Source organism: Ruditapes philippinarum, unplaced genomic scaffold (genome assembly GCF_026571515.1).
Source record: "Ruditapes philippinarum isolate M1 unplaced genomic scaffold, ASM2657151v2 ctg5289_1_1_1_1, whole genome shotgun sequence".
Taxonomy (NCBI): Eukaryota; Metazoa; Mollusca; class Bivalvia; order Venerida; family Veneridae; genus Ruditapes; species Ruditapes philippinarum.
This window is the reverse complement of record NW_026853676.1, coordinates 116,251-141,235: the sequence shown is the minus strand read 5'-3', so window position 1 is coordinate 141,235 and position 24,985 is coordinate 116,251. Positions and strand designations below refer to the sequence as shown.

General features: G+C 30.5%; 1 protein-coding gene across 1 annotated transcript in view; it reads left to right on the top strand.

The window, feature by feature from the left end:
* The first annotated feature begins 828 nt into the window (after positions 1-828).
* The window catches only part of LOC132737521 (multiple epidermal growth factor-like domains protein 6), a 40,320-nt gene continuing 16,163 nt past the window's right edge, over positions 829-24,985 (top strand). The window contains 19 exon segments of the mRNA XM_060724819.1: positions 829-965; positions 2,065-2,181; positions 3,243-3,329; positions 9,021-9,128; positions 10,373-10,514; positions 11,825-11,940; positions 15,502-15,789; positions 16,714-16,935; positions 17,840-18,061; positions 18,597-18,818; positions 19,117-19,338; positions 19,937-20,158; positions 20,684-20,905; positions 21,433-21,654; positions 22,180-22,301; positions 22,303-22,402; positions 22,928-23,149; positions 23,680-23,901; positions 24,425-24,646. Of these exon segments, the coding sequence (XP_060580802.1) occupies positions 2,101-2,181; positions 3,243-3,329; positions 9,021-9,128; positions 10,373-10,514; positions 11,825-11,940; positions 15,502-15,789; positions 16,714-16,935; positions 17,840-18,061; positions 18,597-18,818; positions 19,117-19,338; positions 19,937-20,158; positions 20,684-20,905; positions 21,433-21,654; positions 22,180-22,301; positions 22,303-22,402; positions 22,928-23,149; positions 23,680-23,901; positions 24,425-24,646 (3,264 nt within the window). The 5' untranslated portion in view covers positions 829-965; positions 2,065-2,100.

Below are 24,985 nucleotides of genomic sequence, written 5' to 3'. Positions count from 1 at the left end.
TAAGTACGAATTTAATAATATATGTGAGTCACCATTAAAGGCTTACTTTCTATTGGTTTCTTTCGGTTTCGATTTCAATAATAGCTGAACACCACTAAATATTTTCCTGTTTAGGTCTGACGACTATTTCTATAATGCATAAATCTGGCTGGGATATAGCTAAAATTAAGTGCCAGGAATAATGTATACATGAAGAAATCATGCTTAGATATTAAATTAAAAGCGTATTTTTATCCTGTACAGTAAGTAAATGCTCTACATCAAGTATGTTTTCAGTCATTCCAATGAAATGGAAAAAAACAACAACAATCAAACAAACCCAAAAACACAAACAAACACACAAAAAAACCCACAAGAAACGGAGGTAAGAAAAATATCTCTTGAACTGAAATACACTCTAAACCACCGTTATATAACCAAATGTGTGTGCAAATGATGCGCGTACTATGCTTCATAATGATTTACACCAAGTAAATAGAAAAGTTTCCACAGAAATCCGTAACGTTTTCCAGGAACTCCGTGACAGTTATCATGATAAGAACTCCAAACAAGTTATCATAAGAACTCCATCCTTCGTGTAACACTTCCTCCCCCGTGTAAAGCTAGTATAACAGGTCAGGTATTGCACTTTTGACGTCCAAATTTTCAATGTCAATGTGTTTAAAATAGACATTAAAATATTAACGTTTATGAAAGTTGTAATGAATTTAATTACTTAATTTTTAGCTATATCCCAGCCAGATTTATGCATTATAGAAATAGTCGTCAGACCTAAACAGGAAAATATTTAGTGGTGTTCAGCTATTATTGAAATCGAAACCAAAAGTAGACTTAAATATAGAACCAATCAAATTGCAAGCTCATGTTGTCCACGTGATTCACGTGACCAAGCATTTTTAGTCATATGACTTCACTTTGTATTAACACAAGACGGTTCTGCTAGACTGCAATACCGAAACTACAAGGTAAAGTAATCATTGAATATAAAGAAATATATCATAATTTTACTTCTATAGTAATGTTGTAAAATAAATTTGCTTGTCATTATTGTTATGCAAAGTTTGTGATAAAAAGTAATTTAGTAGATTTTAAATAGAAAGTCTACACCGGTATTGTGCACAGTGTCAGTGCAAGAAGATGTGGGTGGGGAATTGATATTCAATGATTTATTGTAATAGTGTAATGTTCAAAACAACTCAGCACGTACTAGTTTTAAAAGGCGAAAGAATTACAAACTGCAACATAGATCTTGTGGTTTATATAATCACTATAGAAAAACAACAACAAAAATAGGAATTGAAAATGAGCTACATTGTGAATTCAAAACTTGCATGTAATATCTTAGACTGAATTGAATGTGGCAAACCTGTGTGGGCCTGGGGGTTTACATGCCAGACTTGTAATCTAAGAATGTCTATCCACCTGGTTTCAAACCTGTCACAAGCTAATTGAACTGTGCATTGAAATAAATGTGCTGTTTTGTGTATGAACAGTATCTCCCCTCTAGGCTCTACCCAGGACATAGAAAATATATGGTTGATGTCGGGATGGAGAATGTTTATCCGGTGAGTGAGAAAGTGTATCTTGGCGAGCTTTAGCGAGCCAAGATTCACTTTCGGAGCGAACCGGATAAACATTCTCCATCCCGACATCAACCATGTATTTGATTTATCCTGCTTTTAATCATGTTTTTAGGATAATTAAATGGTTTCATTCTTACTTTGCCCAGATAAAATGGCATCTATATGTAGTTTTGTTTTGCTGCTAAACATGTGACGTCATCATGTGACGTGATCATGACTGGAGATAGATAACTTTATCCGGCAAGGCTTCATCCAGCTGATGATATAGACAAGAGCAGGATAAAAAATATCTCAGAATCCGCTGCTTTTGGCACATGCGATGGTCTTTCAATAATAATACGGTATATTTTGTAATTGTCCCTTAAAATTTGAATGGTTTTGTCCAGATTGAAAAAAAATTGAACAAGTTCCATTTATGATATACAGGGCTACACAGTAAGAGAGGTAAGGATATAAATTAATAAGTTTTGCCTGATTGTAGTTGAAGGAATATAACTGGTTGCTGCTGGCTACATTGATGGTGGGTGTTGTCTCTGCCCAGAAGCTTTTTTTCAAGTCCAACAAACTTATACAGGAAGAAATAGAGCAACATTTACAGGTAACTGACTAGATTATAAGTAATCTGAGCACAATGTTTTTTCAATGGCCATTTCGGCCCCTCCCAAATCAATAATATTTTCCCTTATTTCTTAACAAAAAAGATTCCCTGCAAAAGAAAAAAAATGGGGTGGGGGAAGGGGGTTCAGTTGGGGTGGGAATCCAAAAAGGATAATGGTATTGTTTCACAATTTGATTAAAAAATGGACTGTTAAATCCATTTCTGAATTTCCATCCTTGTCCTATCTGCAACACAGTTTTCCCCTCTCTATGTGCTCTGCCACCATTCCCCTAAAAGTGAAAAAAGTACTTAGTGCAAATTCGCTGATTTTTATGGGCATGAACCAGTGGATGGATCACTATCAAACCTTGCCTTGAGATAATAAAACCTTTTGCTTAACTCTGTCTCAAATCTCGGGGTTTTCATTGGTCAGTTACATGGTCCCCTATCCCTTTTAGATCATGATATGGGATAATCTGAGCAATACAGACAATTGATTTTGTCTCCCCTGAATTAAGCATAGAATTGAAAAAAATCTCTTTTGATACATATTAAGTTAAAATTAAGTGCATGTGGCCTTCAAAAGAAAATTGGTTCGCAAATTCCAATAAGTATCTACATACCCACTGAAAATATGCTGACTCAGATCTTCTTTCTTTGCCTTTTTGAGGGGGCCAATTATTTTTACACAGTTGATGCAACCATGTCTGGTTTACAAAGATTACCTTGTTAAATTCAGATTTAGTATTTTCCTAATTTTGCTGTTAATAGACAAACATTTGCATACTACAGGTACTTAAAATTTTGAACAAGTGTAGAAAATTACATATAATTAATAAATTATGTATAATTATATAATAATAATTGGTAAGGTTCCTAAAACTATTATTATAAATTACTTTCAGTTCACACTGAATGAGCAGTGGGTTTGTTGTACAACTGCAAATTAATACCTGTAAATGTTGAATGGATAGCCTGAAATGTTAAATAAAATTTGTATTGAATTACCTTGGTTGAAGCATGTCAAATGTTAATTTTCTTATTATTATATTTTTTCACAGAAAGCACAGCCAGTAAAAGGATTTGGTTTCGGTGAACCAAGACATTATTTCACAAGTCACAGGAAAATTGAAGACCTTCCATTGAAAGTAAAATACCTTTTTTCATTACTTTGACAATTCTTATATATACAATGTATAACATTGAAAAAGAAATTTCTCATCATTACTTGGTCAGTTCTTAGCATTGAGGGAAAAATATCTCTTTAATTCTTATATATAGCATTGAGGGAAAAATATCTCTTTAATTCTTATATATAGCATTGAGGGGAAAATATCTCTTTAATTCTTAAATATAGCATTGAGGGAAAAATATCTCTTTAATTCTTAAATATAGCATTGAGGGAAAAATATCTCTTTAATTCTTATATATAGCATTGAGGGGAAAAATACCTCTTTAATTCTTATATATATCGTTGAGGGAAAAATACCTCTTTAATTCTTGTATAAAGCATTGAGGGAAAAATACGTCTTTAATGCTTATATATAGCATTGAGGGAAAAATACTCCTTTAATTCTTATATATAGCATTGAGGGAAATCTTTGCATTGTCAGTTCTTATATATAGGGAAAAATACCCCTTTAATTCTTATATATAGCATTGAGGGAAAAATGCCTCTTTAATTCTTATATATAGCATTGAGGGGAAAAATGCCTCTTTAATTCTTATATATAGCATTGAGGGAAAAATACCTCTTTAATTCTTATATATAGCATTCTGATTGAGGGAAAAATACCTCTTTAATTCTTATATATAGTATTGAGGGAAAAATACCCCTTTAATTCTTATATATAGCATTGAGGGGAAAATACCTCTTTAATTCTTATATATAGCATTGAGGGAAATCTTTGCATTGTCAGTTCTTATATATAGTATTGAGGGGAAAATACCCCTTTAATTCTTATATATAGCATTGAGGGAAAAATGCCTCTTTAATTCTTATATATAGCATTGAGGGAAAATGCCTCTTTAATTCTTATATATAGCATTCTGATTGAGGGAAAAATACCTCTTTAATTCTTATATATAGTATTGAGGGAAAATACCCCTTTAATTCTTATATATAGCATTGAGGGGAAAAATACCTCTTTAATTCTTATATATAGCATTGAGGGGAAAATACCTCTTTAATTCTTATATATAGCATTGAGGGAAATCTTTGCATTGTCAGTTCTTATATATAGTATTGAGGGGAAAATACCCTTTAATTCTTATATATAGCATTGAGGGAATAATGCCTCTTTAATTCTTATATATAGCAGTGAGGGAAAATGCCTCTTTAATTCTTATATATAGCATTGAGGGAAAAACACCTCTTTAATTCTTATATATAGCATTCTGATTGAGGGAAAAATACCTCTTTAATTCTTATATATAGTATTGAGGGAAAATACCCCTTTAATTCTTATAAATAGCATTGAGGGAAAAATGCCTCTTTAATTCTTATATATAGCATTGAGGGAAAAATGCCTCTTTAATTCTTATATATAGCATTGAGGGAAAAATACCTCTTTAATTCTTATATATAGCATTGAGGGAAAAATGCCTCTTTAATTCTTATATATAGCATTGAGGGAAAAATATCTCTTTAATTCTTATTATATAGCATTGAGGGAAAAATACCTCTTTAATTCTTATATATATCATTGAGGGAAAAATACCTCTTTAATTCTTGGTATATAAGCATTGAGGGAAAAATACATCTTTAATGCTTATATATAGCATTGAGGGAAAATACTCCTTTAATTCTTATATATAGCATTGAGGGAAATCTTTGCATTGTCAGTTCTTATATATAGTATTGAGGGGAAAATACCCCTTTAATTCTTATATATAGCATTGAGGGAAAAATGCCTCTTTAATTCTTATATATAGCATTGAGGGAAAAATGCCTCTTTAATTCTTATATATAGCATTGAGGGAAAAATACCTCTTTAATTCTTATATATAGCATTCTGATTGAGGGAAAAATACCTCTTTAATTCTTATATATAGTATTGAGGGAAAAATACCCCTTTAATTCTTATATATAGCATTGAGGGGAAAATACCTCTTTAATTCTTATATATAGCATTGAGGGAAATCTTTGCATTGTCAGTTCTTATATATAGTATTGAGGGGAAAATACCCCTTTAATTCTTATATATAGCATTGAGGGAAAAATGCCTCTTTAATTCTTATATATAGCATTGAGGGAAAATGCCTCTTTAATTCTTATATATAGCATTCTGATTGAGGGAAAAATACCTCTTTAATTCTTATATATAGTATTGAGGGAAAAATACCCCATTTAATTCTTATATATAGCATTGAGGGGAAAATACCTCTTTAATTCTTATATATAGCATTGAGGGAAATCTTTGCATTGTCAGTTCTTATATATAGTATTGAGGGGAAAATACCCCTTTAATTCTTATATATAGCATTGAGGGAAAAATGCCTCTTTAATTCTTATATATAGCATTGAGGGAAAATGCCTCTTTAATTCTTATATATAGCATTGAGGGAAAAACACCTCTTTAATTTTTATATATAGTATTGAGGGAAAATACCCCTTTAATTCTTATAAATAGCATTGAGGGAAAATGCCTCTTGAATTCTTATATATAGCATTGAGGGGAAAAATACCTCTTTAATTCTTATATATATCATTGAGGGAAAAATACCTCTTTAATTCTTGTATAAAGCATTGAGGGAAAAATTACTTCTTTAATGGCTTATATATAGCATTGAGGGAAAAAAATACTCTTTTAATTCTTATATATAGCATGGAGGGAAAAATTTTGCATTGTCAGTTCTTATATATAGTATATAGGGAAAAAATACCCCTTTAATTCTTATATATAGCATTGAGGGAAAAATGCCTTTTTAATTCTTATATATAGCATTGAGGGAAAAAAATGCCTCTTTAATTCTTATATATAGCATTGAGGGAAAAATACCTCTTTAATTCTTATATATATAGCATTCTGATTGAGGGAAAAATACCTCTTTAATTCTTATATATAGTATTGAGGGAAAAATACCCCTTTAATTCTTATACTTATAGCATTGAGGGGAAAAATACCTCTTAATTCTTGTATAATATTGAGGGAAATATCTTTTCATTGTCCTTATTATATTATGGGAGGGGAAAATACCCCTTTAAATTCTTATATATAGCAATTGAGGGGAAAAATGCCTCTTTAATTCTTATTGGGGAAAATGCTCCTTTAATTTCTTTATATATACATGTTAGCATTTGAGGGAAAAAACACCTCATTAATTCTTATATATAGCATTCTGAATGGAGGGAAAAATACCTCTTTAATTTCTTATATATCGAGGGAAATACCCCTTTAATTCTTTATATAAATAGCATTGTAGGGAAAATAATGGCCTCTTTAATTCTTATATATAGCATTGAAGGGGAAAAAATTGCCTCTTTAATTTCTTATATATAGCATTGAGGGAAAAAATACCTTCTTAATTCTTATAGTATAGCATTCCTGGGGAAAATATTACCTTTAATTCTTATACAGTAACTTCGAACCACGGTTACAGCGAACTTCACGGTTTACAGCGAACTTCCGGTTATAGGGAACAATTTTTTTTTGCCTGAATTTTGCCCTTCTTTATTTAATTATAAAATATATGGTTATAGCGAACATGTTATAAGGAGTTATTGCTTATAAGAAACTCATTTCTTAGTCCCAATTTAGTTAATAGTACAGAAAAATTACACTTTTATAACGAACTCCAAAAATTATTGGCTATACCATCCGTAAATAGATCCCGCATTTCAACGCACGGGATTGAAATTGGGCGAATGTACCGTTTTATCGTTGTATGCACTTCAATACATCTATTCAAATGAATTTGTATAGTTTTTCTATTTAGGATATTTTTAGCATGAGCTCTTTTCACTCAATAATAAAAGGTTTTTTTATTTATTTTCTTTAAAATTTTTTCTTGAGTAAATAATTAAAAATTTATAACGGTTTTTAAATAATCATGCATTCTTGCAAGCATGACCATTGCAAAATGCAAAGTAAACCTTGATTAAGAAAAAAATCTATACTTACATTATAAAAGTTTACCCTTTAAATTTTAAAAAAAGATTTCAATATAAAAGGAAAAGGAAAAATCAAAATTTGTTTTTTCTTATCAGAAAAAAAAGAAAAGAGTTTAGAAAAAAAAAATATTTTGTTTAAATTTAGATAGGGAGTAAAAAAAAACGAAAAAGAATGATTTTTTAAATTCCAAAAAATCCTTCGGGGATTGTGTTAAAATATAAATAAATGACTAATATTTTTTTTTCTTAACAAATGCTCTTTTCAAAAATGGGGGGACAAAAGGTAAACAATCATTGTTTTTTAAATTAAAATCTGTTCGCTATAAAAACTCCTGATACAAGGAACTAATTCGCTATATGCTTACAAGGAACTCCGGATATAAGGAACAGGTTTTGAATGTCTCAGTGAGTTCGTTATAAGCGGAGTTTACTGTATATAGTATTGAGGGGAAAAAACCCCTTTAATTCTTATATATAGCATTGAGGGAAAAATACTCCCTTTAATTCTTATATAAATTTTGGGGCCCAAATTTTTAGGAAAAATACCTTTCCCTTTAAATTCTTTTTATTTAAATTAGCAAAAAATTTAGGCGGGGAAAAAAACCCCATTCTTTTTAAAGGGTTTTATTTTTTATTTACTTAAAAAAACCCAATTCTTTAATATGCTAAAAAAAAATTTTTTACCCAATGTTAAAAAACTTAAAAAATAAGTTAATTATTTTTTTGATATAACTGATTTTGACAGGTTAATGGGCCCAATATAAAAACTGTAATACAAAACAATTTTTTATGTAAAAATAAAAATTAAACTGTCAAAAAACCCCATAAATTTTTTAAGTCTTGTTGATTGAAATTATAAATTATTTCATAATTTTGCATCATACATGTATATTTTTAGTTACAAATATTTTAGACAGGTTATATGGTCCTATATAAATGGTTGTTAGCAGTTTTTGATAGGTTATATGGCCCTATATAGATTGCAAGGGTTGTTTTCATAGTGGCTTGTTTATATTGCAAGCAACCATTTATATACGGCCCTTATAACCTATCGAGAAACTTTATAATAAATTAATGACACAGCAAACTTCTTTCTTTTTTAAAAATAATTTAAAAACACTAAATATAGTTTATCCAAAAGGAAAAGGGTTACAAATTTTCGTGTTTAAAATTTAAATATTAACAAGATGGTATTGTTAAAAAGAAATGAATTACAAAAAATGCGTTTTTTATTATCAATTTTACCTAATGTAGTGTTATTTAAATACTGTTGAAATATTTCGACGCTGACTAATATATCAAATACTCCTATTTCAAGTATTAAACAAGGAAGATTTATATGAAAAGAAGGGAAATATCTATAACAAAGTTATTAAATGGTGCAAATTAAAATCATTGAAATTTATACTTTGATATACCAGTATGTGTCATTTATAAACATTTTATTTCCCTGTTTTGAAAAAAAAATTGAAAAAATTATGTTGATTATGAAAATATTTTCCTTGTAGTAATTAGATACATTATCCATTGTGATTAGACTATGATATTTTTATCAATGCATCTGACATTTGTAAGAATGGCTTAGAAAGGAATGTGGTCCTAGAGTGCCTGGGTGACTTAAAACCTAACCAGAAAACAAAATTATTACCTTCCTCGATGATAGTAGATCTAATAAAGCTTGTTTTGTATTGGTATATAACAACATATTTTCTGTATATTTGTACAGGTATCAGATAATGTAGTTGTTTGTCCAGATAAAAAGACGGCCTGTCCGGATGGAAACACATGCTGTCAGACGAGCCCTCTTGGATATGGTTGTTGTCCACTACCAATGGTAATATGATCTTTTGTTTTGATTTTAAAAATCCCCTTTTAGCTTTTGCTTTGGAAATAGTAGGAAAAATAATCAATAAGAATATAATCCTAGGCCAAAATGGATTTATTACAATTAGATTTAATGATAAAAATTTTATTTTTTTAACAACTTTAGATTCTGTTTTACAGAGGAAAACATTGAAAACATGTTAAATCTAGATTATGTCAGATTTCTCTGTTTGTGTTAGTCGAACATTTTGTATGATTATGAGTTAGTTTTGAGATGATATTGAGACAATATTTTGGGCTCCCTGATGTTCTTTAGCTCACCTGAGCACAACATGCTCATGGTGACCTATTGTGTCCAGCCTGTGTCCAAGGATTTTAGATATTTTCATGTGAGAAAGCTAACCAGCTAGCTGAAAGAACCTTTTGGGGTTCCCTTCAGATGCCCCGCCCCCTGCCTGAAATTAATCAAGGAGGGCCCCCCCCCCTTAAGGTTTCCCCACAGTTAAAAAGGGAAAAAAGGGATTATGAACTTTTTCGGTTTGTTTAAAATTTTTTTTTAGAGCTTTGTTAAAATTGCACCAATTTTAAACGGGAGAAATATTTTTACAGTCCTTTTTTTGAAACTTTGATATTTTATAAAAGATAAGTGATTCCTTTGGATTTAGACAGTCAAAAATGTACCCCTGACTGTTCCCACTTGCGAGTGAAAAATAATTTTACAATGTAACTTTATCAATTACACAAAGACATAAAATAAATACTGTAAAAAAACAATGTTAATATATGAAGGACTGTCTCGTCTAATTTGATACATTTTCGATCAACCTAAAACCCTTAACAAAAATGGGAAATATTGAGAAAAATGATGAAATAATATGCATATTTTCATTTTCAATATTTTCACTGTAAGAAATTTTTTTTTCACTGCGGTGAAACATATTTTCCATATTTTCACAGACTTACTTTCTTCTAAATTAAGCCAATACACACAATTTAAAGGGAAGTCTTTCAAATTGTAATATCAAAATGAAAAATGTATATAATAAACAGAAAATTTAAGTTTTTTTTTCTATAAAAACAGGATTTATTTTCATCTTGTGGTATGAAAATTATCATATTTCACTCATGGCTACAGCCACTCATGAAATATTTATTTTCATACCACTTGATTAAAATTAATCCTATAAATCTTATAAAAAAAAAAACTTGAATATCTTCTATGTATGTAAAAGAAAAGTATATTTTCAATAACAGGCAAGCTGTTGTCCAGACAAGAGGCATTGCTGCCCAACACGTACAAGGTGTGATCAGGTCAGACAAGCTTGTATTAGTGGTGTTGTAGCTATACCATGGTACGAGAAAACAGCAGGGATAACTCTAGAACAGCCTGTAAAAGGTAAGATTAGCCGTGGAAATAGTATTGTAACTCGAGCCATTATAATTTTTGGAATGGACTATTGGCTATTAAATGATTAAATTTGCTAAATGAAGGCTTTAATATCTTAAACAGACTTTTGTCAATCTAAATAAAACCATTTTTAGTTTCAGGGAATACCGTAAAATTCCTATTAAACACCCCCAGGGGCTAAACATTTTCTAAAATGGGGGACTATTATTTCAACACTTATTTTCCTAATTCAAAAATAATTGTATATACATCTAGTGTAAGCAAGTGTTGGTAATATCATTAAAAAGTGCTAAGGTTTTAAAGTTCATATGATACATTTTTGTGTGTGTTTACTTATACTATAAAATGAAATGGATTCTGAAGGATTTGAATAAAATTAGGAGTTCTGCACTGATGAGTAGATTTTTACCTTATAAAAAAGCAGGGGTGGGGGGGGGGGTTGGCTTTATTACGGGAGACGGGAGGGGCATTTATTAGGAGTTTTATGGTATTTCAAAATTTGTATTCAATTTGACTGAATGCATTGTTTGTATTGGACAGTGCAGACCATGATCAATTGTCCTAGATATGCCAGCTGACCTAGGTCTGCACTGGTCACATGGGTAGAATCCCCCACCCCCCCAGCAACCTGAGAGTTAAGGTATTTTTATCAGAATACTTATATTAAGAGGTAAATGGTAAATAGTCTAATAAAGCTGGTTGGATATTTATGTTGTCCAGACTGTATACTCACATATCAAGGGTTGACCATGAAACTGCAGTAACTTATATGAAATAAAGAAGGACTGACAACAGTTTTGCATTCAACCTTCGATATGCAGTTGCGTTATTCTAGATATTAGCTCTCAGTGGTTTATTAATGAATTTATAATATATCATTTATATAATGCATCAGTGAATTAACTTTCCGGATTATCAAACCCCATTAAAGTTCCAATGGTGTTGGACCTATCACGAGGGTATAATGCCACTTATTGGGCTGGCAAAAGAGTCAGGACCTTATCCCCCAATATTTTAGGGACATACAAAGGGTAAAAACTGGGGTCATTTCAATGGTTATGCAAAGGGGCTTTGAGTTGGGAATATCATTGATTGATGCATAATACGTTGTACACTTTGTCATGAAGGTTGTTGTTAAATTAAGTATGAGAGAAATACAGAGAAATAACTCCTTAAAAATTTGTAAGACCACCTTGGTCAAACATGTGGTAAACATTTTTATACAACTGTAACGCTTCACTCACCCCTTATATATCAGTGCTTATATTTCATTTTATGAATGCTAATAATTATTTCAGACAAAACTCTATTTAAAGTTGAATCAGTTATTTGCCCAGATGGGGAGCACCAGTGTGAAGATGGACAGACATGTTGCAAGTCTGCAGAAGGATATTCGTGTTGTCCCTTACCTCATGTAGGTTATGTGAAGTGTCGTGTATCTTTGCATGCTATCTGTAGCCTTACTAACACTTTACACACTTTGTTTGTTCTAGGTTTCAATCAAAAGAATGACTTGCATGCAGTGTTCATAACCCAAATCATATTGTATTTTAGTCTTGTTTGTGTCCTATTCTGTTCCAAGAAAGATGTTTTAAAAGAACTCCACTGAGGTCCAAAAGCCTGTAAAAAATTGAATTTTTACATAGATCTGCTGGGCACTTAAAACAGACAGATATGCAAAAGATAATAAAGATATACTCAGAAATAAATTGATAATTGTGTTTCTGTGCTATTGTTAACCTGATTTGCACACAAGTTATTGGTATAGACCTACATCAAATAGAACATTTATCTCAAAAAATTATTTCCAGTCATGTCAAGTCAAAAAACCTTAGTGGAGTCCCTTTAAGTTATTGAATTGATTTACAAATAGTTCATTGCTACATTTTAAAGGACTTTAGTAATATATAAGGACTGGGAATATTTGTGTTAACTTTTGATGTAGGTATGGACTAATAAATTTTGTGCAAACTTTCATATTATTGGCTCACTCTGTTTTTGCAATTCATTTGGAAAAATTATAAAAAATGAAAAGTGTCAAATCAGGCTGAAAATTTCACAGAATTTTAATTTTTCATATAAGAGTATTATCTCTTTATTGTTTAAACATACTAGCACTGGCTTTCATCATTAAGGTTTTAGGCTTTCTCCCTGTTTGGTTTCTCAGCATGAAGTTAGCATGACATTGATAACCATGCAAAATGAATAGTTTAGATATCAAACTGTTTGATAATCTTTGCAAAATTCTAAAAAAAAAAAACTTTCCAAAATTTAAAACCTTACAAAATTAATGAAAATATTTTTTAATGCAATAAAAATGCATACAAATATGTATTCTTAGAAAAAAAGCTTTTATATACCTTTAGGTTCGAAGATGTAATCTAGCAATTGTTCAAAAATATTTGATTCATTCAGATAACTTATATCTATAATTATGATTCATTCATCACTTTAAATCGATGTCAATGTGAAGAGCATATTGTATTTAATTTCCTATAAATAGGTGTAGGGTTTTTTGGTGTTTTACCTTTTATACTTTCAGCTTATCTTTCTAGGAAATAATGTCATTTCCTATCTGTAGATATAGGATTCTAGGTAAAACACCTGCATACTTAACTGACCGCTAAAAGTTAAGATGGGGGCATCTTAGGCAGAGTGGTTAAGGTCATTGACTTGAAATCACTTGCCTCACATCGCTTGTAAGTTTGAGCTATACAAGCCGTCGTCAGATTCTACATTTGAGAAAGCTATCCAGCTAGCTTACGAATTTGATATTTCTCCCCAGATGCCCTTTTGTGCCTTATTTAATGCACAGAGGGGCACCTGAGGTCTTCCTCCATTCCTTCATTCGCCCATTTGACCTTTACAGTGTTGGTGAGAGGTAAAAACCAAAAAAAAAAAAAAGTTATAATAAGTAATTATCAAGTTTAATCATTTCAGGAAGTTAATATGTCATTTGTATCAACATCTAGTCAACAGTGACATACCATAGGTACAAAAGTTAAATTCAGAATAATAAGTTTAATTTTTTACATTAAGATACATATTAAAACATGCATCAATGATACATGTTTCAGAAGCTTCAGCCAAGGTTGAGTCAGTTATATGTCCTGACGGCGAGCACCAGTGTGCGGACGGACAGACATGTTGTAGGTCGAGGGAGGGATACTCCTGTTGCCCTATAGCTAATGTAGGTCATTGAAACTTCAGTTACTGCACCCATAAACAGACACAACCCTACCTAATTGTATAGATAATACTTGCCAATCTGACACAACTTTACCCTTTGTATAGATAATTTACGATATTACAGGGTCAAAAGTACAGGACCTTCATATCAATATGTAAATAAAGACCATGTGTCTGTCAATTTTTCATAGATAACAAAATAATAAATACTATGTAGGTTACAATATTAGGGTCGAGATGTGTACATTAAATATTATCTGCTTTTATCAGATGTATTGTATTGTTAAAATCATGTCATCACACATGTGGTTTGGTTTCAAAAAGAACAAAAGATTATACATGTATAAAGTACAGAAATGTCACTTTAATCTTTAGTTTCCTACCTTTCTCAGACTTACCTTTTGTACCTAATGGACTTGTATGAATTGATAAAAATCTTTGATATTTGTTTATAAGTTATCTTTTATAAACCAGCAATATTATTGTTAAAAAGTGATATTTTGTTAAAAGGCATTTTAATTAGCATTATTAACTCTTTTGCAATTGAACATGCACTACCCTGAACAACCTACTTCTCTGAAGCATTGCAGTATGTAAATAACCCAAAGAAATTTAAAAAAAACCCAGCACATTAATGTGTAATTTTCCAGACCTGGGACTTAAGATATTCTAACTCTCAGTCCAGACCAAGAGTAATTAAATTATTTATCTTGCTTAAGACTCAAATGCATGGTTAAATACAGTTCTATGAATCAGCTGCAAAGCTAAATGCAGTTCTATAAAAACATTCATCTGAATAGGTAATTACTGTTCTATAAATAGATTCGTCTGAAGCTTAATACAGTTCTATAAATAGATTCATCTGAATAGCTAGATAAGTTCTATAAATAGATTCATCTGAAAAGCTCAATACAGTTCTATAAATAGATTTATCTGAATAGCTAAATACAGTTCTATAAATAGATTCATCTGAATAGCTAAGTACATTTCTATCAATAGATTCATCTAAATTGATAATGCACTTCTATATAAAGAATTAATCTTGAGATGCAGTTTTATGTGGCATGCCACACAGTGTTAGAGATGTACTGGTAGAATAAAAATATATACTCTGTTTATTGTGGTTAAAAGATACAGCTGAACAATGCTTGAACAATCTATAAGACAATACAATATTTTCAATATATTATTATTTTGCTTCACATTATGTATATATATGCAGCAAAGAAAGTAGTTAACTGCAAATATTTGTATTTTTCTTTTATTTTCTGATTACAGGTAAGCATTGGGGTTTCTTAAGATATATCAAAAATATGTGCTCGTTGACTTTCTATAAGCACATATCAATTATATGTGCATATAATTTGGCTTAAGTATTATAAAGTGCATACTTAATATAGGCACATAAAAGTATCACTAAAATAATTTTAACCTTATTTCGATTATTTACCAAATTCTACAGTATGTTTCATTTCAATATCATTTCAATCACAGACTTTTATTGGCCCACACTTAACATGCATTTGTCTGTTTCACTTTTGTTTTGACAATATTTCAGAACCTAGTTAAGTTTAATTATTTGAATACCAGTACTTAGTATACAATTTAGAATTACATGTAGATATTTTGATCAGTAAATGAGTTACAGCATGGATTTAAAGTGCCGTTTACAATGTTTTACTTTTAAAAAAAATTTCAAAATTTTTATGAAAAAAAAAAACATGAATATAGAGGCATGCTGTTTTAATTCTAAAATTGATCACATGTATCACATACATCTTTGTAGGCTGTTTGCTGCTCAGATGAAGTACATTGTTGCCCAACAAACACCACATGTGACGTGGCACATGGTCGCTGTAACAAAGGGATAACTGGTGAATTTGTAGACTGGGTTGAGAAAGTACCAAAACAGAAAGTTAAATCACAGTCCTTGAGTAGTAAACTAGAACCAGTCAACGCAGCAAGACTGTCTTTGATTGGCTCGGTTAATTGTGATGATAAACATGTCTGTCCTACTGGTAACACTTGTTGTAAGATGGTCAATAACGAATGGGGATGTTGCCCTAAACCAGAGGTTAGTCAATTATTATTGTAAAAAATTCTAACATCTGGTTGCAATGAAAATCGCCCAAAATATCATTACAATAATTCAGGTATTGGAGAAAATATAACTATGGTTAGTGTATTTAATTCATAACTTTTTATGACACCACAGCTTTGATATTTTGCATATCCGTGAGGCATAACCTAGTAGACATCTGCCAAGTTTCATTATGGTCCCTGGAATCAAATTGGCTTCTCCCCAGGGGTACATAGTTTGATATAAAGATAGAATATAAAATATAATGATAGATATAAAAGTAAAAAAAAAAATCTTTATAACCGCAAGGCCTAGAACATTAAAATTTTGCCTGAGGCATAACATAATACATCTCTGCCATGTTTTATTTAAATCATGGCCCCTGGGATCAAAATGGTCTTGCCCTATGGGCACATAGTTTTATATAGTTAGTATAGGTAAAAATTGCTTTCAAATTGCATGACCTTAGAGTACTTGATTATTTTTCATCAAGCATGACCTTGTTGACCTTGGACATTTTTTAAAATCATGGCCACTGGGATTTTATTTAGCCTCTTCAAGGCACAGAATATATATATTAAGTGAAATTTTTAAAATCTCCTTCAAAGCCACAAATATAGAATATAGCTGGTTGATTTAGTCACTGCCTTCTTGAACAAATGCTGTAAAATACAACTGGTAAAAAACTTGAAAATCTTTGTTAAATTGATACAGTAGCAAACCTGTACCTTAATTGTCCTTATTTAGTATAAAGGTAGTAGGTGGGAGTTTGACTCACCTTTGATGATGTCTCTTATTATTGTACCTATTATTAAGAATATTATTCCAATAATTATTATTATAGAATGAATTTTGCTTCTTATTGTTTCATGACAAAGTAACCCTTCAATTGATATATTTGAATTTGACTTTTTATAGGCTGAATGTTGTGAAGATAAATTACATTGTTGTCCTAAAGGCAGTAAATGTGAGCCTAGTTCAGGCAATTGTGTAAAAGGACTAGAAAGGGTACCATGGTTGCAGAAACAGCCAGCTATTGTATTAAAAGTTGTGAAATGTGATGAAAGCCACGAATGCCCAACAAAAAACACATGCTGTAAGCTGTCGTCTGGGCAGTGGGGATGCTGTCCACTACCAGAGGTGTGTTCATATATCTGTTAAGCTTTGAAAATCATTGTTGGAAGTTTTAGATATCTATCTGTACAAATGACTTAATTCCACACAAAGAACAATGTACATGATATTGCTAAGTTAAATGATTGTGCCATCCATTCCCCCCCCCCCCCCAGCTATTTCCCTTTTTATTCCTTTGAAATAGGACCTATTCTGGCAAGTTGGATTTATCTTAAATTTCTCCTAATTATTGAACTTCTTTAATGATATCCTTCAATACTTAGTACCTTCAATAGGTCTCTAAATCTTTTTGATGTTAGGGGTCACTGGGGTCAATCTTAAAGTTACTTGTGTAAAAAATAATAGTTTGCATTTCTCATGCAGCCTTACTTTTGATACGTCCAAAAAATTTCAGTCGTCCGTCTGTCTTTTAGTAGTTTTCATTTTGTGTCCCGTCCGTAGTTTTATATAAGAAAAAAACATTTTAGTCTTATTTTTAGTGAAAGTACAATGCCTAGAGTTAAGATATTTGACATGTACCTAATGCTGGCCTCTGCAAAACTGACATTTATCTTGCCCCTGGGTATTCCGGTATATATCAGACAAGACGCTTGAATGATATAAATGCTGAGATCTCTTCATTTTGCCCGCCAATGTACTTTAAGAAGTCTTATTGATCTCACACTGATTATAAACAATCATGAATGAAAAATGTAAGAGTCATCAAAAAAGGGATTTATTTCTACTTTGTGATCATCATTATTTATGCAAGCTTCTAGAGTTACTGTTCCAGCACTGTAATGAGTTAAATCCGAATAATTGTGTGTATTGTCTCTTGTGATGGTGTTGAAAATATGTTTATAAAAAGAAATAATGCTTTCATATATTTCTGAATACATTATCTGAATGTTAGATTTTCATTTTATTTTAGGCAGACTGTTGTAGTGATGGTGTACATTGTTGTCCTAGTGGAACAACTTGTGATGTTTCTTCAGGAAAATGTAACCAGGCTGGCAGTCAGATAGACTGGTTTGTGAAACAACCTGCTAAAGAAGTAGGAAATGTTCAGTGTGATTCAACTCATGAATGTCCATCTGAAAACACATGTTGTAAGCTGGCATCAGGCCAGTGGGGATGTTGTCCACTGCCAAATGTTAGTAAAATTTACATTTTACTATTTTGTATTCGCTTGCTCCAAATGTTAAGAATGATCATATTTTGTCATGTGCTTTGGTAGAGATCTGAATATCCGTTTCAATTTTAATGCCCAGTTATACTAAGGTGTTTGCTTATGCTCCTTTAAAGATGGAAAACTGCCATATCACCTAAATCTTGACAGTGTGAATGAAGCTTAATATCATCACAGCCCTCTTTGGAAAAAATCTCAAAATAGGTAATATATGCACCTTGAAATCGTTTTTTCAATTGTACAAGCGGAACTGCTTCATCGCATTTGTCTGCCTGTTTTGCGCAAAAGTGAGAGTTGAAGGTTGAGCCCCATAGGGTCATTGTCATTGTTTTGATGCACAAAGTTATACTGTACATTGCTTGTATATTTCAATGACAACAAAACTACAACAGTGGTAATAATTAAAAGCCTGGTTTCGTTGCATTGTCACATTTCTTCAGTTATAATTTTTGATGGCAAATAATTGAATATGTTGATTCAAAACAGTATTATGTTACAGGCAGTGTGCTGCAGTGATCATGAACATTGTTGTCCCAGCGGAACAACTTGTGATCCGTCTTCAGGAAAATGTGACCGTGGCAACATTCATCTAGACTGGTTTGTGAAACAACCTGCAATACTAGTTGGAAATGTTCAGTGTGATTCAACTCATGAATGTCCATCTGAAAACACATGTTGTAAACTGTCATCAGGCCAGTGGGGTTGTTGTCCATTACCAAATGTAAATAGATAAGAAAATATTATACAATTATTGACAGCTTTAATTTAGACACAACTAGTGTAAAATTGAGAGTACGGGTTGTGTTGGGAAAGGATTCAATTACTTTTCATACTGTTTATTTTTCATTGAAATTTGGCAGCATAATCATGTAAAAATTTCTACAAAATACATAAAATTAATGATATTTTTTATGCTCTTTCAATGTAAAAATTATGAGGTGTTTTTTTATAATTTGTTAATACTTCATTTTGACTGTAAACAATTAAATATGTTGATTCAAAAATATATTACGTTGCAGGCAGTGTGCTGTAGTGATGGTGTACATTGTTGTCCAAGTGGAACAACTTGTGATGTTTCTTCAGGAAAATGTAACCAGGCTGGCACTCAGATAGACTGGTTTGTGAAACAACCTGCTAAAGAAGTAGGAAATGTTCAGTGTGATTCAACTCATGAATGTCCAACTGGTAACACATGTTGTAAACTGTCATCAGGCCAGTGGGGATGTTGTCCAATACCAAATGTAAATCACATACTTGTATCTTTGTCTTTAGCCTTTAAAATGTTTGTAATTTTTTTGCTTGATGTAAATTTACAATAAATAACAATTGGTCAAAGAAAACAAGTTGATGTATTTGTTGACAAACTTTAAAATAATGAAATTTAAATGAAATAGATTTACATTAAACCATAACAATTTAATCCAATTAAGAACAATGCCAATGTTGATCAAGGATTTCATAAGAAAGGGTGTTTTTTTCCTTTGGAAAACAATTTATGTCACTTATGCTAACACCAATGTTTATCAATGATTTCATAAGAAAGGGCGTTTTTTTCCTTTGGAAAACAATTTATGTCACTAATGCTTTGCTCAGTATTTAAAGAACAAGAACGATTTGATGATGCTGACAGTTAATAAAGTAACATTTAAATAATTTACTTTCAGTTTTAATTATTATTATGTGGTATTCATTATTTTCACTGATATGTAAGACTTGATTTCAATGATTATATCTAGGTGTGAGACTGGAAAGACACTTTGTTTTATAAAATTTAACATAGTTTGATATATATTTCTTTATTTGGTTTAGTAAAAAGAAGTTTATTTTCTTTTCTTTAAGGCTGTATGTTGTAGTGATGGTGTACATTGTTGTCCAAGTGGAACAACTTGTGATGTTTCTTCAGGAAAATGTAACCGTGGCAACATTCAAGTAGACTGGTTTGTGAAACAACCTGCTAAAGAAGTAGGAAATGTTCAGTGTGATTCAACTCATGAATGTCCATCTGGTAACACATGTTGTAAACTGTCATCAGGCCAGTGGGGATGTTGTCCAATACCAAATGTAAATCACATACTTGTATCTTTGTCTTTAGCCTTTAAAATGTTTGTAAATTTTTTTTTGCTTGATGTAAATTTACAATAAATAACAATTGGTCAAAGAAAACAAGTTGATGTATTTGTTGACAAACTTTAAAATAATGAAATTTAAATGAAATAGATTTACATTAAACCATAACAATTTAATCCAATTAAGAGAAATACCAATGTTTATCAATGATTTCATAAGAAAGGGTGTTTTCTTCCTTTGGAAAACAATTTATGTCACTAATGCTTTGCTCAGTATTTAAAGAACAAGAACTATTTGATGATGCTGACAGTAAATAAAGTAACATTTAAATAATTTACTTTCAGTTTTAATTATTATTATGTGGTATTCATTATTTTCACTGATATGTAAGACTTGATTTCAATGATTATATCTAGGTGTGAGACTGGAAAGACACTTTGTTTTATAAAATTTAACATAGTTTGATATATATTTCTTTATTTGGTTTAGTAAAAAGAAGTTTATTTTCTTTTCTTTAAGGCTGTATGTTGTAGTGATGGTGTACATTGTTGTCCAAGTGGAACAACTTGTGATGTTTCTTCAGGAAAATGTAACCGTGGCAACATTCAAGTAGACTGGTTTATGAAACAACCTGCAATACTAGTTGGAAATGTTCAGTGTGATCCAACTCATGAATGTCCATCTGGTAACACATGTTGTAAACTGTCATCAGGCCAGTGGGGATGTTGTCCAATACCAAATGTAAATCACATACTTGTATCTTTGTCTTTAGCCTTTAAAATGTTTGTAAATTTTTTTTTGCTTGATGTAAATTTACAATAAATAACAATTGGTCAAAGAAAACAAGTTGATGTATTTGTTGACAAACTTTAAAATAATGAAATTTAAATGAAATGGATTTACATTAAACCATAACAATTTAATCCAATTAAAAGAAATACCAATGTTTATCAATGATTTCATAAGAAAGGGTGTTTTTATATCCTTTGGAAAACAATTTATGTCACTAATGCTTTGCTCAGTATTTAAAGAACAAGAACGATTTGATGAAGCTGACAGTTAATAAAGTAACATTTAAATAATTTACTTTCAGTTTTAATTATTATTATGTGGTATTCATTATTTTCACTGATATGTAAGACTTGATTTCAATGATTATATCTAGGTGTGAGACTGGAAAGACACTTTGTTTTATAAAATTTAACATAGTTTGATATACATTTCTTTATTTGGTTTAGTAAAAAGAAGTTTATTTTCTTTTCTTTAAGGCTGTATGTTGTAGTGATGGTGTACATTGTTGTCCAAGTGGAACAACTTGTGATGTTTCTTCAGGAAAATGTAACCGTGGCAACATTCAAGTAGACTGGTTTATGAAACAACCTGCTAAAGAAGTAGGAAATGTTCAGTGTGATTCAACTCATGAATGTCCATCTGGTAACACATGTTGTAAACTGTCATCAGGCCAATGGGGATGTTGTCCAATACCAAATGTAAATCACATACTTGTATCTTTGTCTTTCGCCTTTAATATGTTTGTATTTTTTTTTGCTTAATGTAAATTTACAATAAATAACAATTGGTCAAAGAAAACAAGTTGATGTATTTGTTGACAAACTTTAAAATAATGAAATTTAAATGAAATAGATTTACATTAAACCATAACAATTTAATCCAATTAAGAGAAATACCAATGTTTATCAATGATTTCATAAGAAAGGGTGTTTTTTTATCCTTTGGAAAACATTTTATGTCACTAATGCTTTGCTCAGTATTTAAAGAACAAGAACGATTTGATGAAGCTGACAGTAAATAAAGTAACATTTAAATAATTTACTTTCAGTTTTAATTATTATTATGTGGTATTCATTATTTTCACTGATATGTAAGACTTGATTTCAATGATTATTTCTAGGTGTGAGACTGGAAAGACACTTTGTTTTATAAAATTTAACATAGTTTGATATACATTTCTTTATTTGGTTTAGTAAAAAGAAGTTTATTTTCTTTTCTTTAAGGCTGTATGTTGTAGTGATGGTGTACATTGTTGTCCAAGTGGAACAACTTGTGATGTTTCTTCAGGAAAATGTAACCGTGGCAACATTCAAGTAGACTGGTTTATGAAACAACCTGCAAAGACTAGTAGGAAATGTTCAGTGTGATTCAACTCATGAATGTCCATCTGGTAACACATGTTGTAAACTGTCATCAGGCCAGTGGGGATGTTGTCCAATACCAAATGTAAATCACATACTTGTATCTTTGTCTTTAGCCTTTAAAATGTTTGTAATTTTTTTTTTGCTTGATGTAAATTTACAATAAATAACAATTGGTCAAAGAAAACAAGTTGATGTATTTGTTGACAAACTTTAAAATAATGAAATTTAAATGAAATAGATTTACATTAAACCATAACAATTTAATCAAATTAAGAGAAATACCAATTTTTATCAATGATTTCATAAGAAAGGGTGTTTTCTTCCTTTGGAAAACAATGTATGTCACTAATGCTTTGCTCAGTATTTAAAGAACAAGAACGATTTGATGATGCTGACAGTAAATAAAGTAACATTTAAATAATTTACTTTCAGTTTTAATTATTATTATGTGGTATTCATTATTTTCACTGATATGTAAGGCTTGATTTCAATGATTATATCTAGGTGTGAGACTGGAAAGATACTTTGTTTTATAAAATTTAACATAGTTTGATATATATTTCTTTATTTGGTTTAGTAAAAAGATGTTTATTTTCTTTTCTTTAAGGCTGTATGTTGTAGTGATGGTGTACATTGTTGTCCAAGTGGAACAACTTGTGATGTTTCTTCAGGAAAATGTAACCGTGGCAACATTCAAGTAGACTGGTTTATGAAACAACCTGCAATACTAGTTGGAAATGTTCAGTGTGATCCAACTCATGAATGTCCATCTGGTAACACATGTTGTAAACTGTCATCAGGCCAGTGGGGATGTTGTCCAATACCAAATGTAAATCACATACTTGTATCTTTGTCTTTAGCCTTTAAAATGTTTGTAATTTTTTTTTTTTTGCTTGATGTAAATTTACAATAAATAACAATTGGTCAAAGAAAACAAGTAAATGTATTTGTTGACAAACTTTAAAATAATGAAATTTAAATGAAATAGATTTACATTAAACCATAACAATTTAATCCAATTAAAAGAAATACCAATTTTTATCAATGATTTCATAAGAAAGGGTGTTTTTATATCCTTTGGAAAACAATTTATGTCACTAATGCTTTGCTCAGTATTTAAAGAACAAGAACGATTTGATGAAGCTGACAGTTAATAAAGTAACATTTAAATAATTTACTTTCAGTTTTAATTATTATTATGTGGTATTCATTATTTTCACTGATATGTAAGACTTGATTTCAATGATTATATCTAGGTGTGAGACTGGAAAGACACTTTGTTTTATAAAATTTAACATAGTTTGATATACATTTCTTTATTTGGTTTAGTAAAAAGAAGTTTATTTTCTTTTCTTTAAGGCTGTATGTTGTAGTGATGGTGTACATTGTTGTCCAAGTGGAACAACTTGTGATGTTTCTTCAGGAAAATGTAACCGTGGCAACATTCAAGTAGACTGGTTTATGAAACAACCTGCAATACTAGTTGGAAATGTTCAGTGTGATTCAACTCATGAATGTCCATCTGGTAACACATGTTGTAAACTGTCATCAGGCCAGTGGGGATGTTGTCCAATACCAAATGTAAATCACATACTTGTATCTTTGTCTTTAGCCTTTAAAATGTTTGTAATTTTTTTTTGCTTGATGTAAATTTACAATAAATAACAATTGGTCAAAGAAAACAAGTTGATGTATTTGTTGACAAACTTTAAAATAATGAAATTTAAATGAAATGGATTTACATTAAACCATAACAATTTAATCCAATTAAGAGAAATACCAATGTTTATCAATGATTTCATAAGAAAGGGTGTTTTCTTCCTTTGGAAAACAATTTATGTCAATAATGCTTTGCTCAGTATTTAAAGAACAAGAACGATTTGATGATGCTGACAGTAAATAAAGTAACATTTAAATAATTTACTTTCAGTTTTAATTATTATTATGTGGTATTCATTATTTTCACTGATATGTAAGACTTGATTTCAATGATTATATCCAGGTGTAAGACTGGGAAGACACTTTGTTTTATAAAATTTAACATAGTTTGATATATATTTTTTATTTGGTTTAGTAAAAAGATGTTTATTTTCTTTTCTTTAAGGCTGTATGTTGTAGTGATGGTGTACATTGTTGTCCAAGTGGAACAACTTGTGATGTTTCTTCAGGCAAATGTAACCGTGGCAACATTCAAGTAGACTGGTTTATGAAACAACCTGCAATACTAGTAGGAAATGTTCAGTGTGATCCAACTCATGAATGTCCATCTGGTAACACATGTTGTAAACTGTCATCAGGCCAATGGGGATGTTGTCCAATACCAAATGTAAATCACATACTTGTATCTTTGTCTTTCGCCTTTAAAATGTTTGTAATTTTTTTTTGCTTGATGTAAATTTACAATAAATAACAATTGGTCAAAGAAAACAAGTAAATGTATTTGTTGACAAACTTTAAAATAATGAAATTTAAATGAAATAGATTTATATTAAACCATAACAATTTAATCCAATTAAAAGAAATACCAATGTTTATCAATGATTTCATAAGAAAGGGTGTTTTCTTCTTTTGGAAAACAATTTATGTCACTAATGCTTTGCTCAGTATTTAAAGAACAAGAACGATTTGATGATGCTGACAGTAAATAAAGTAACATTTTTAGCTC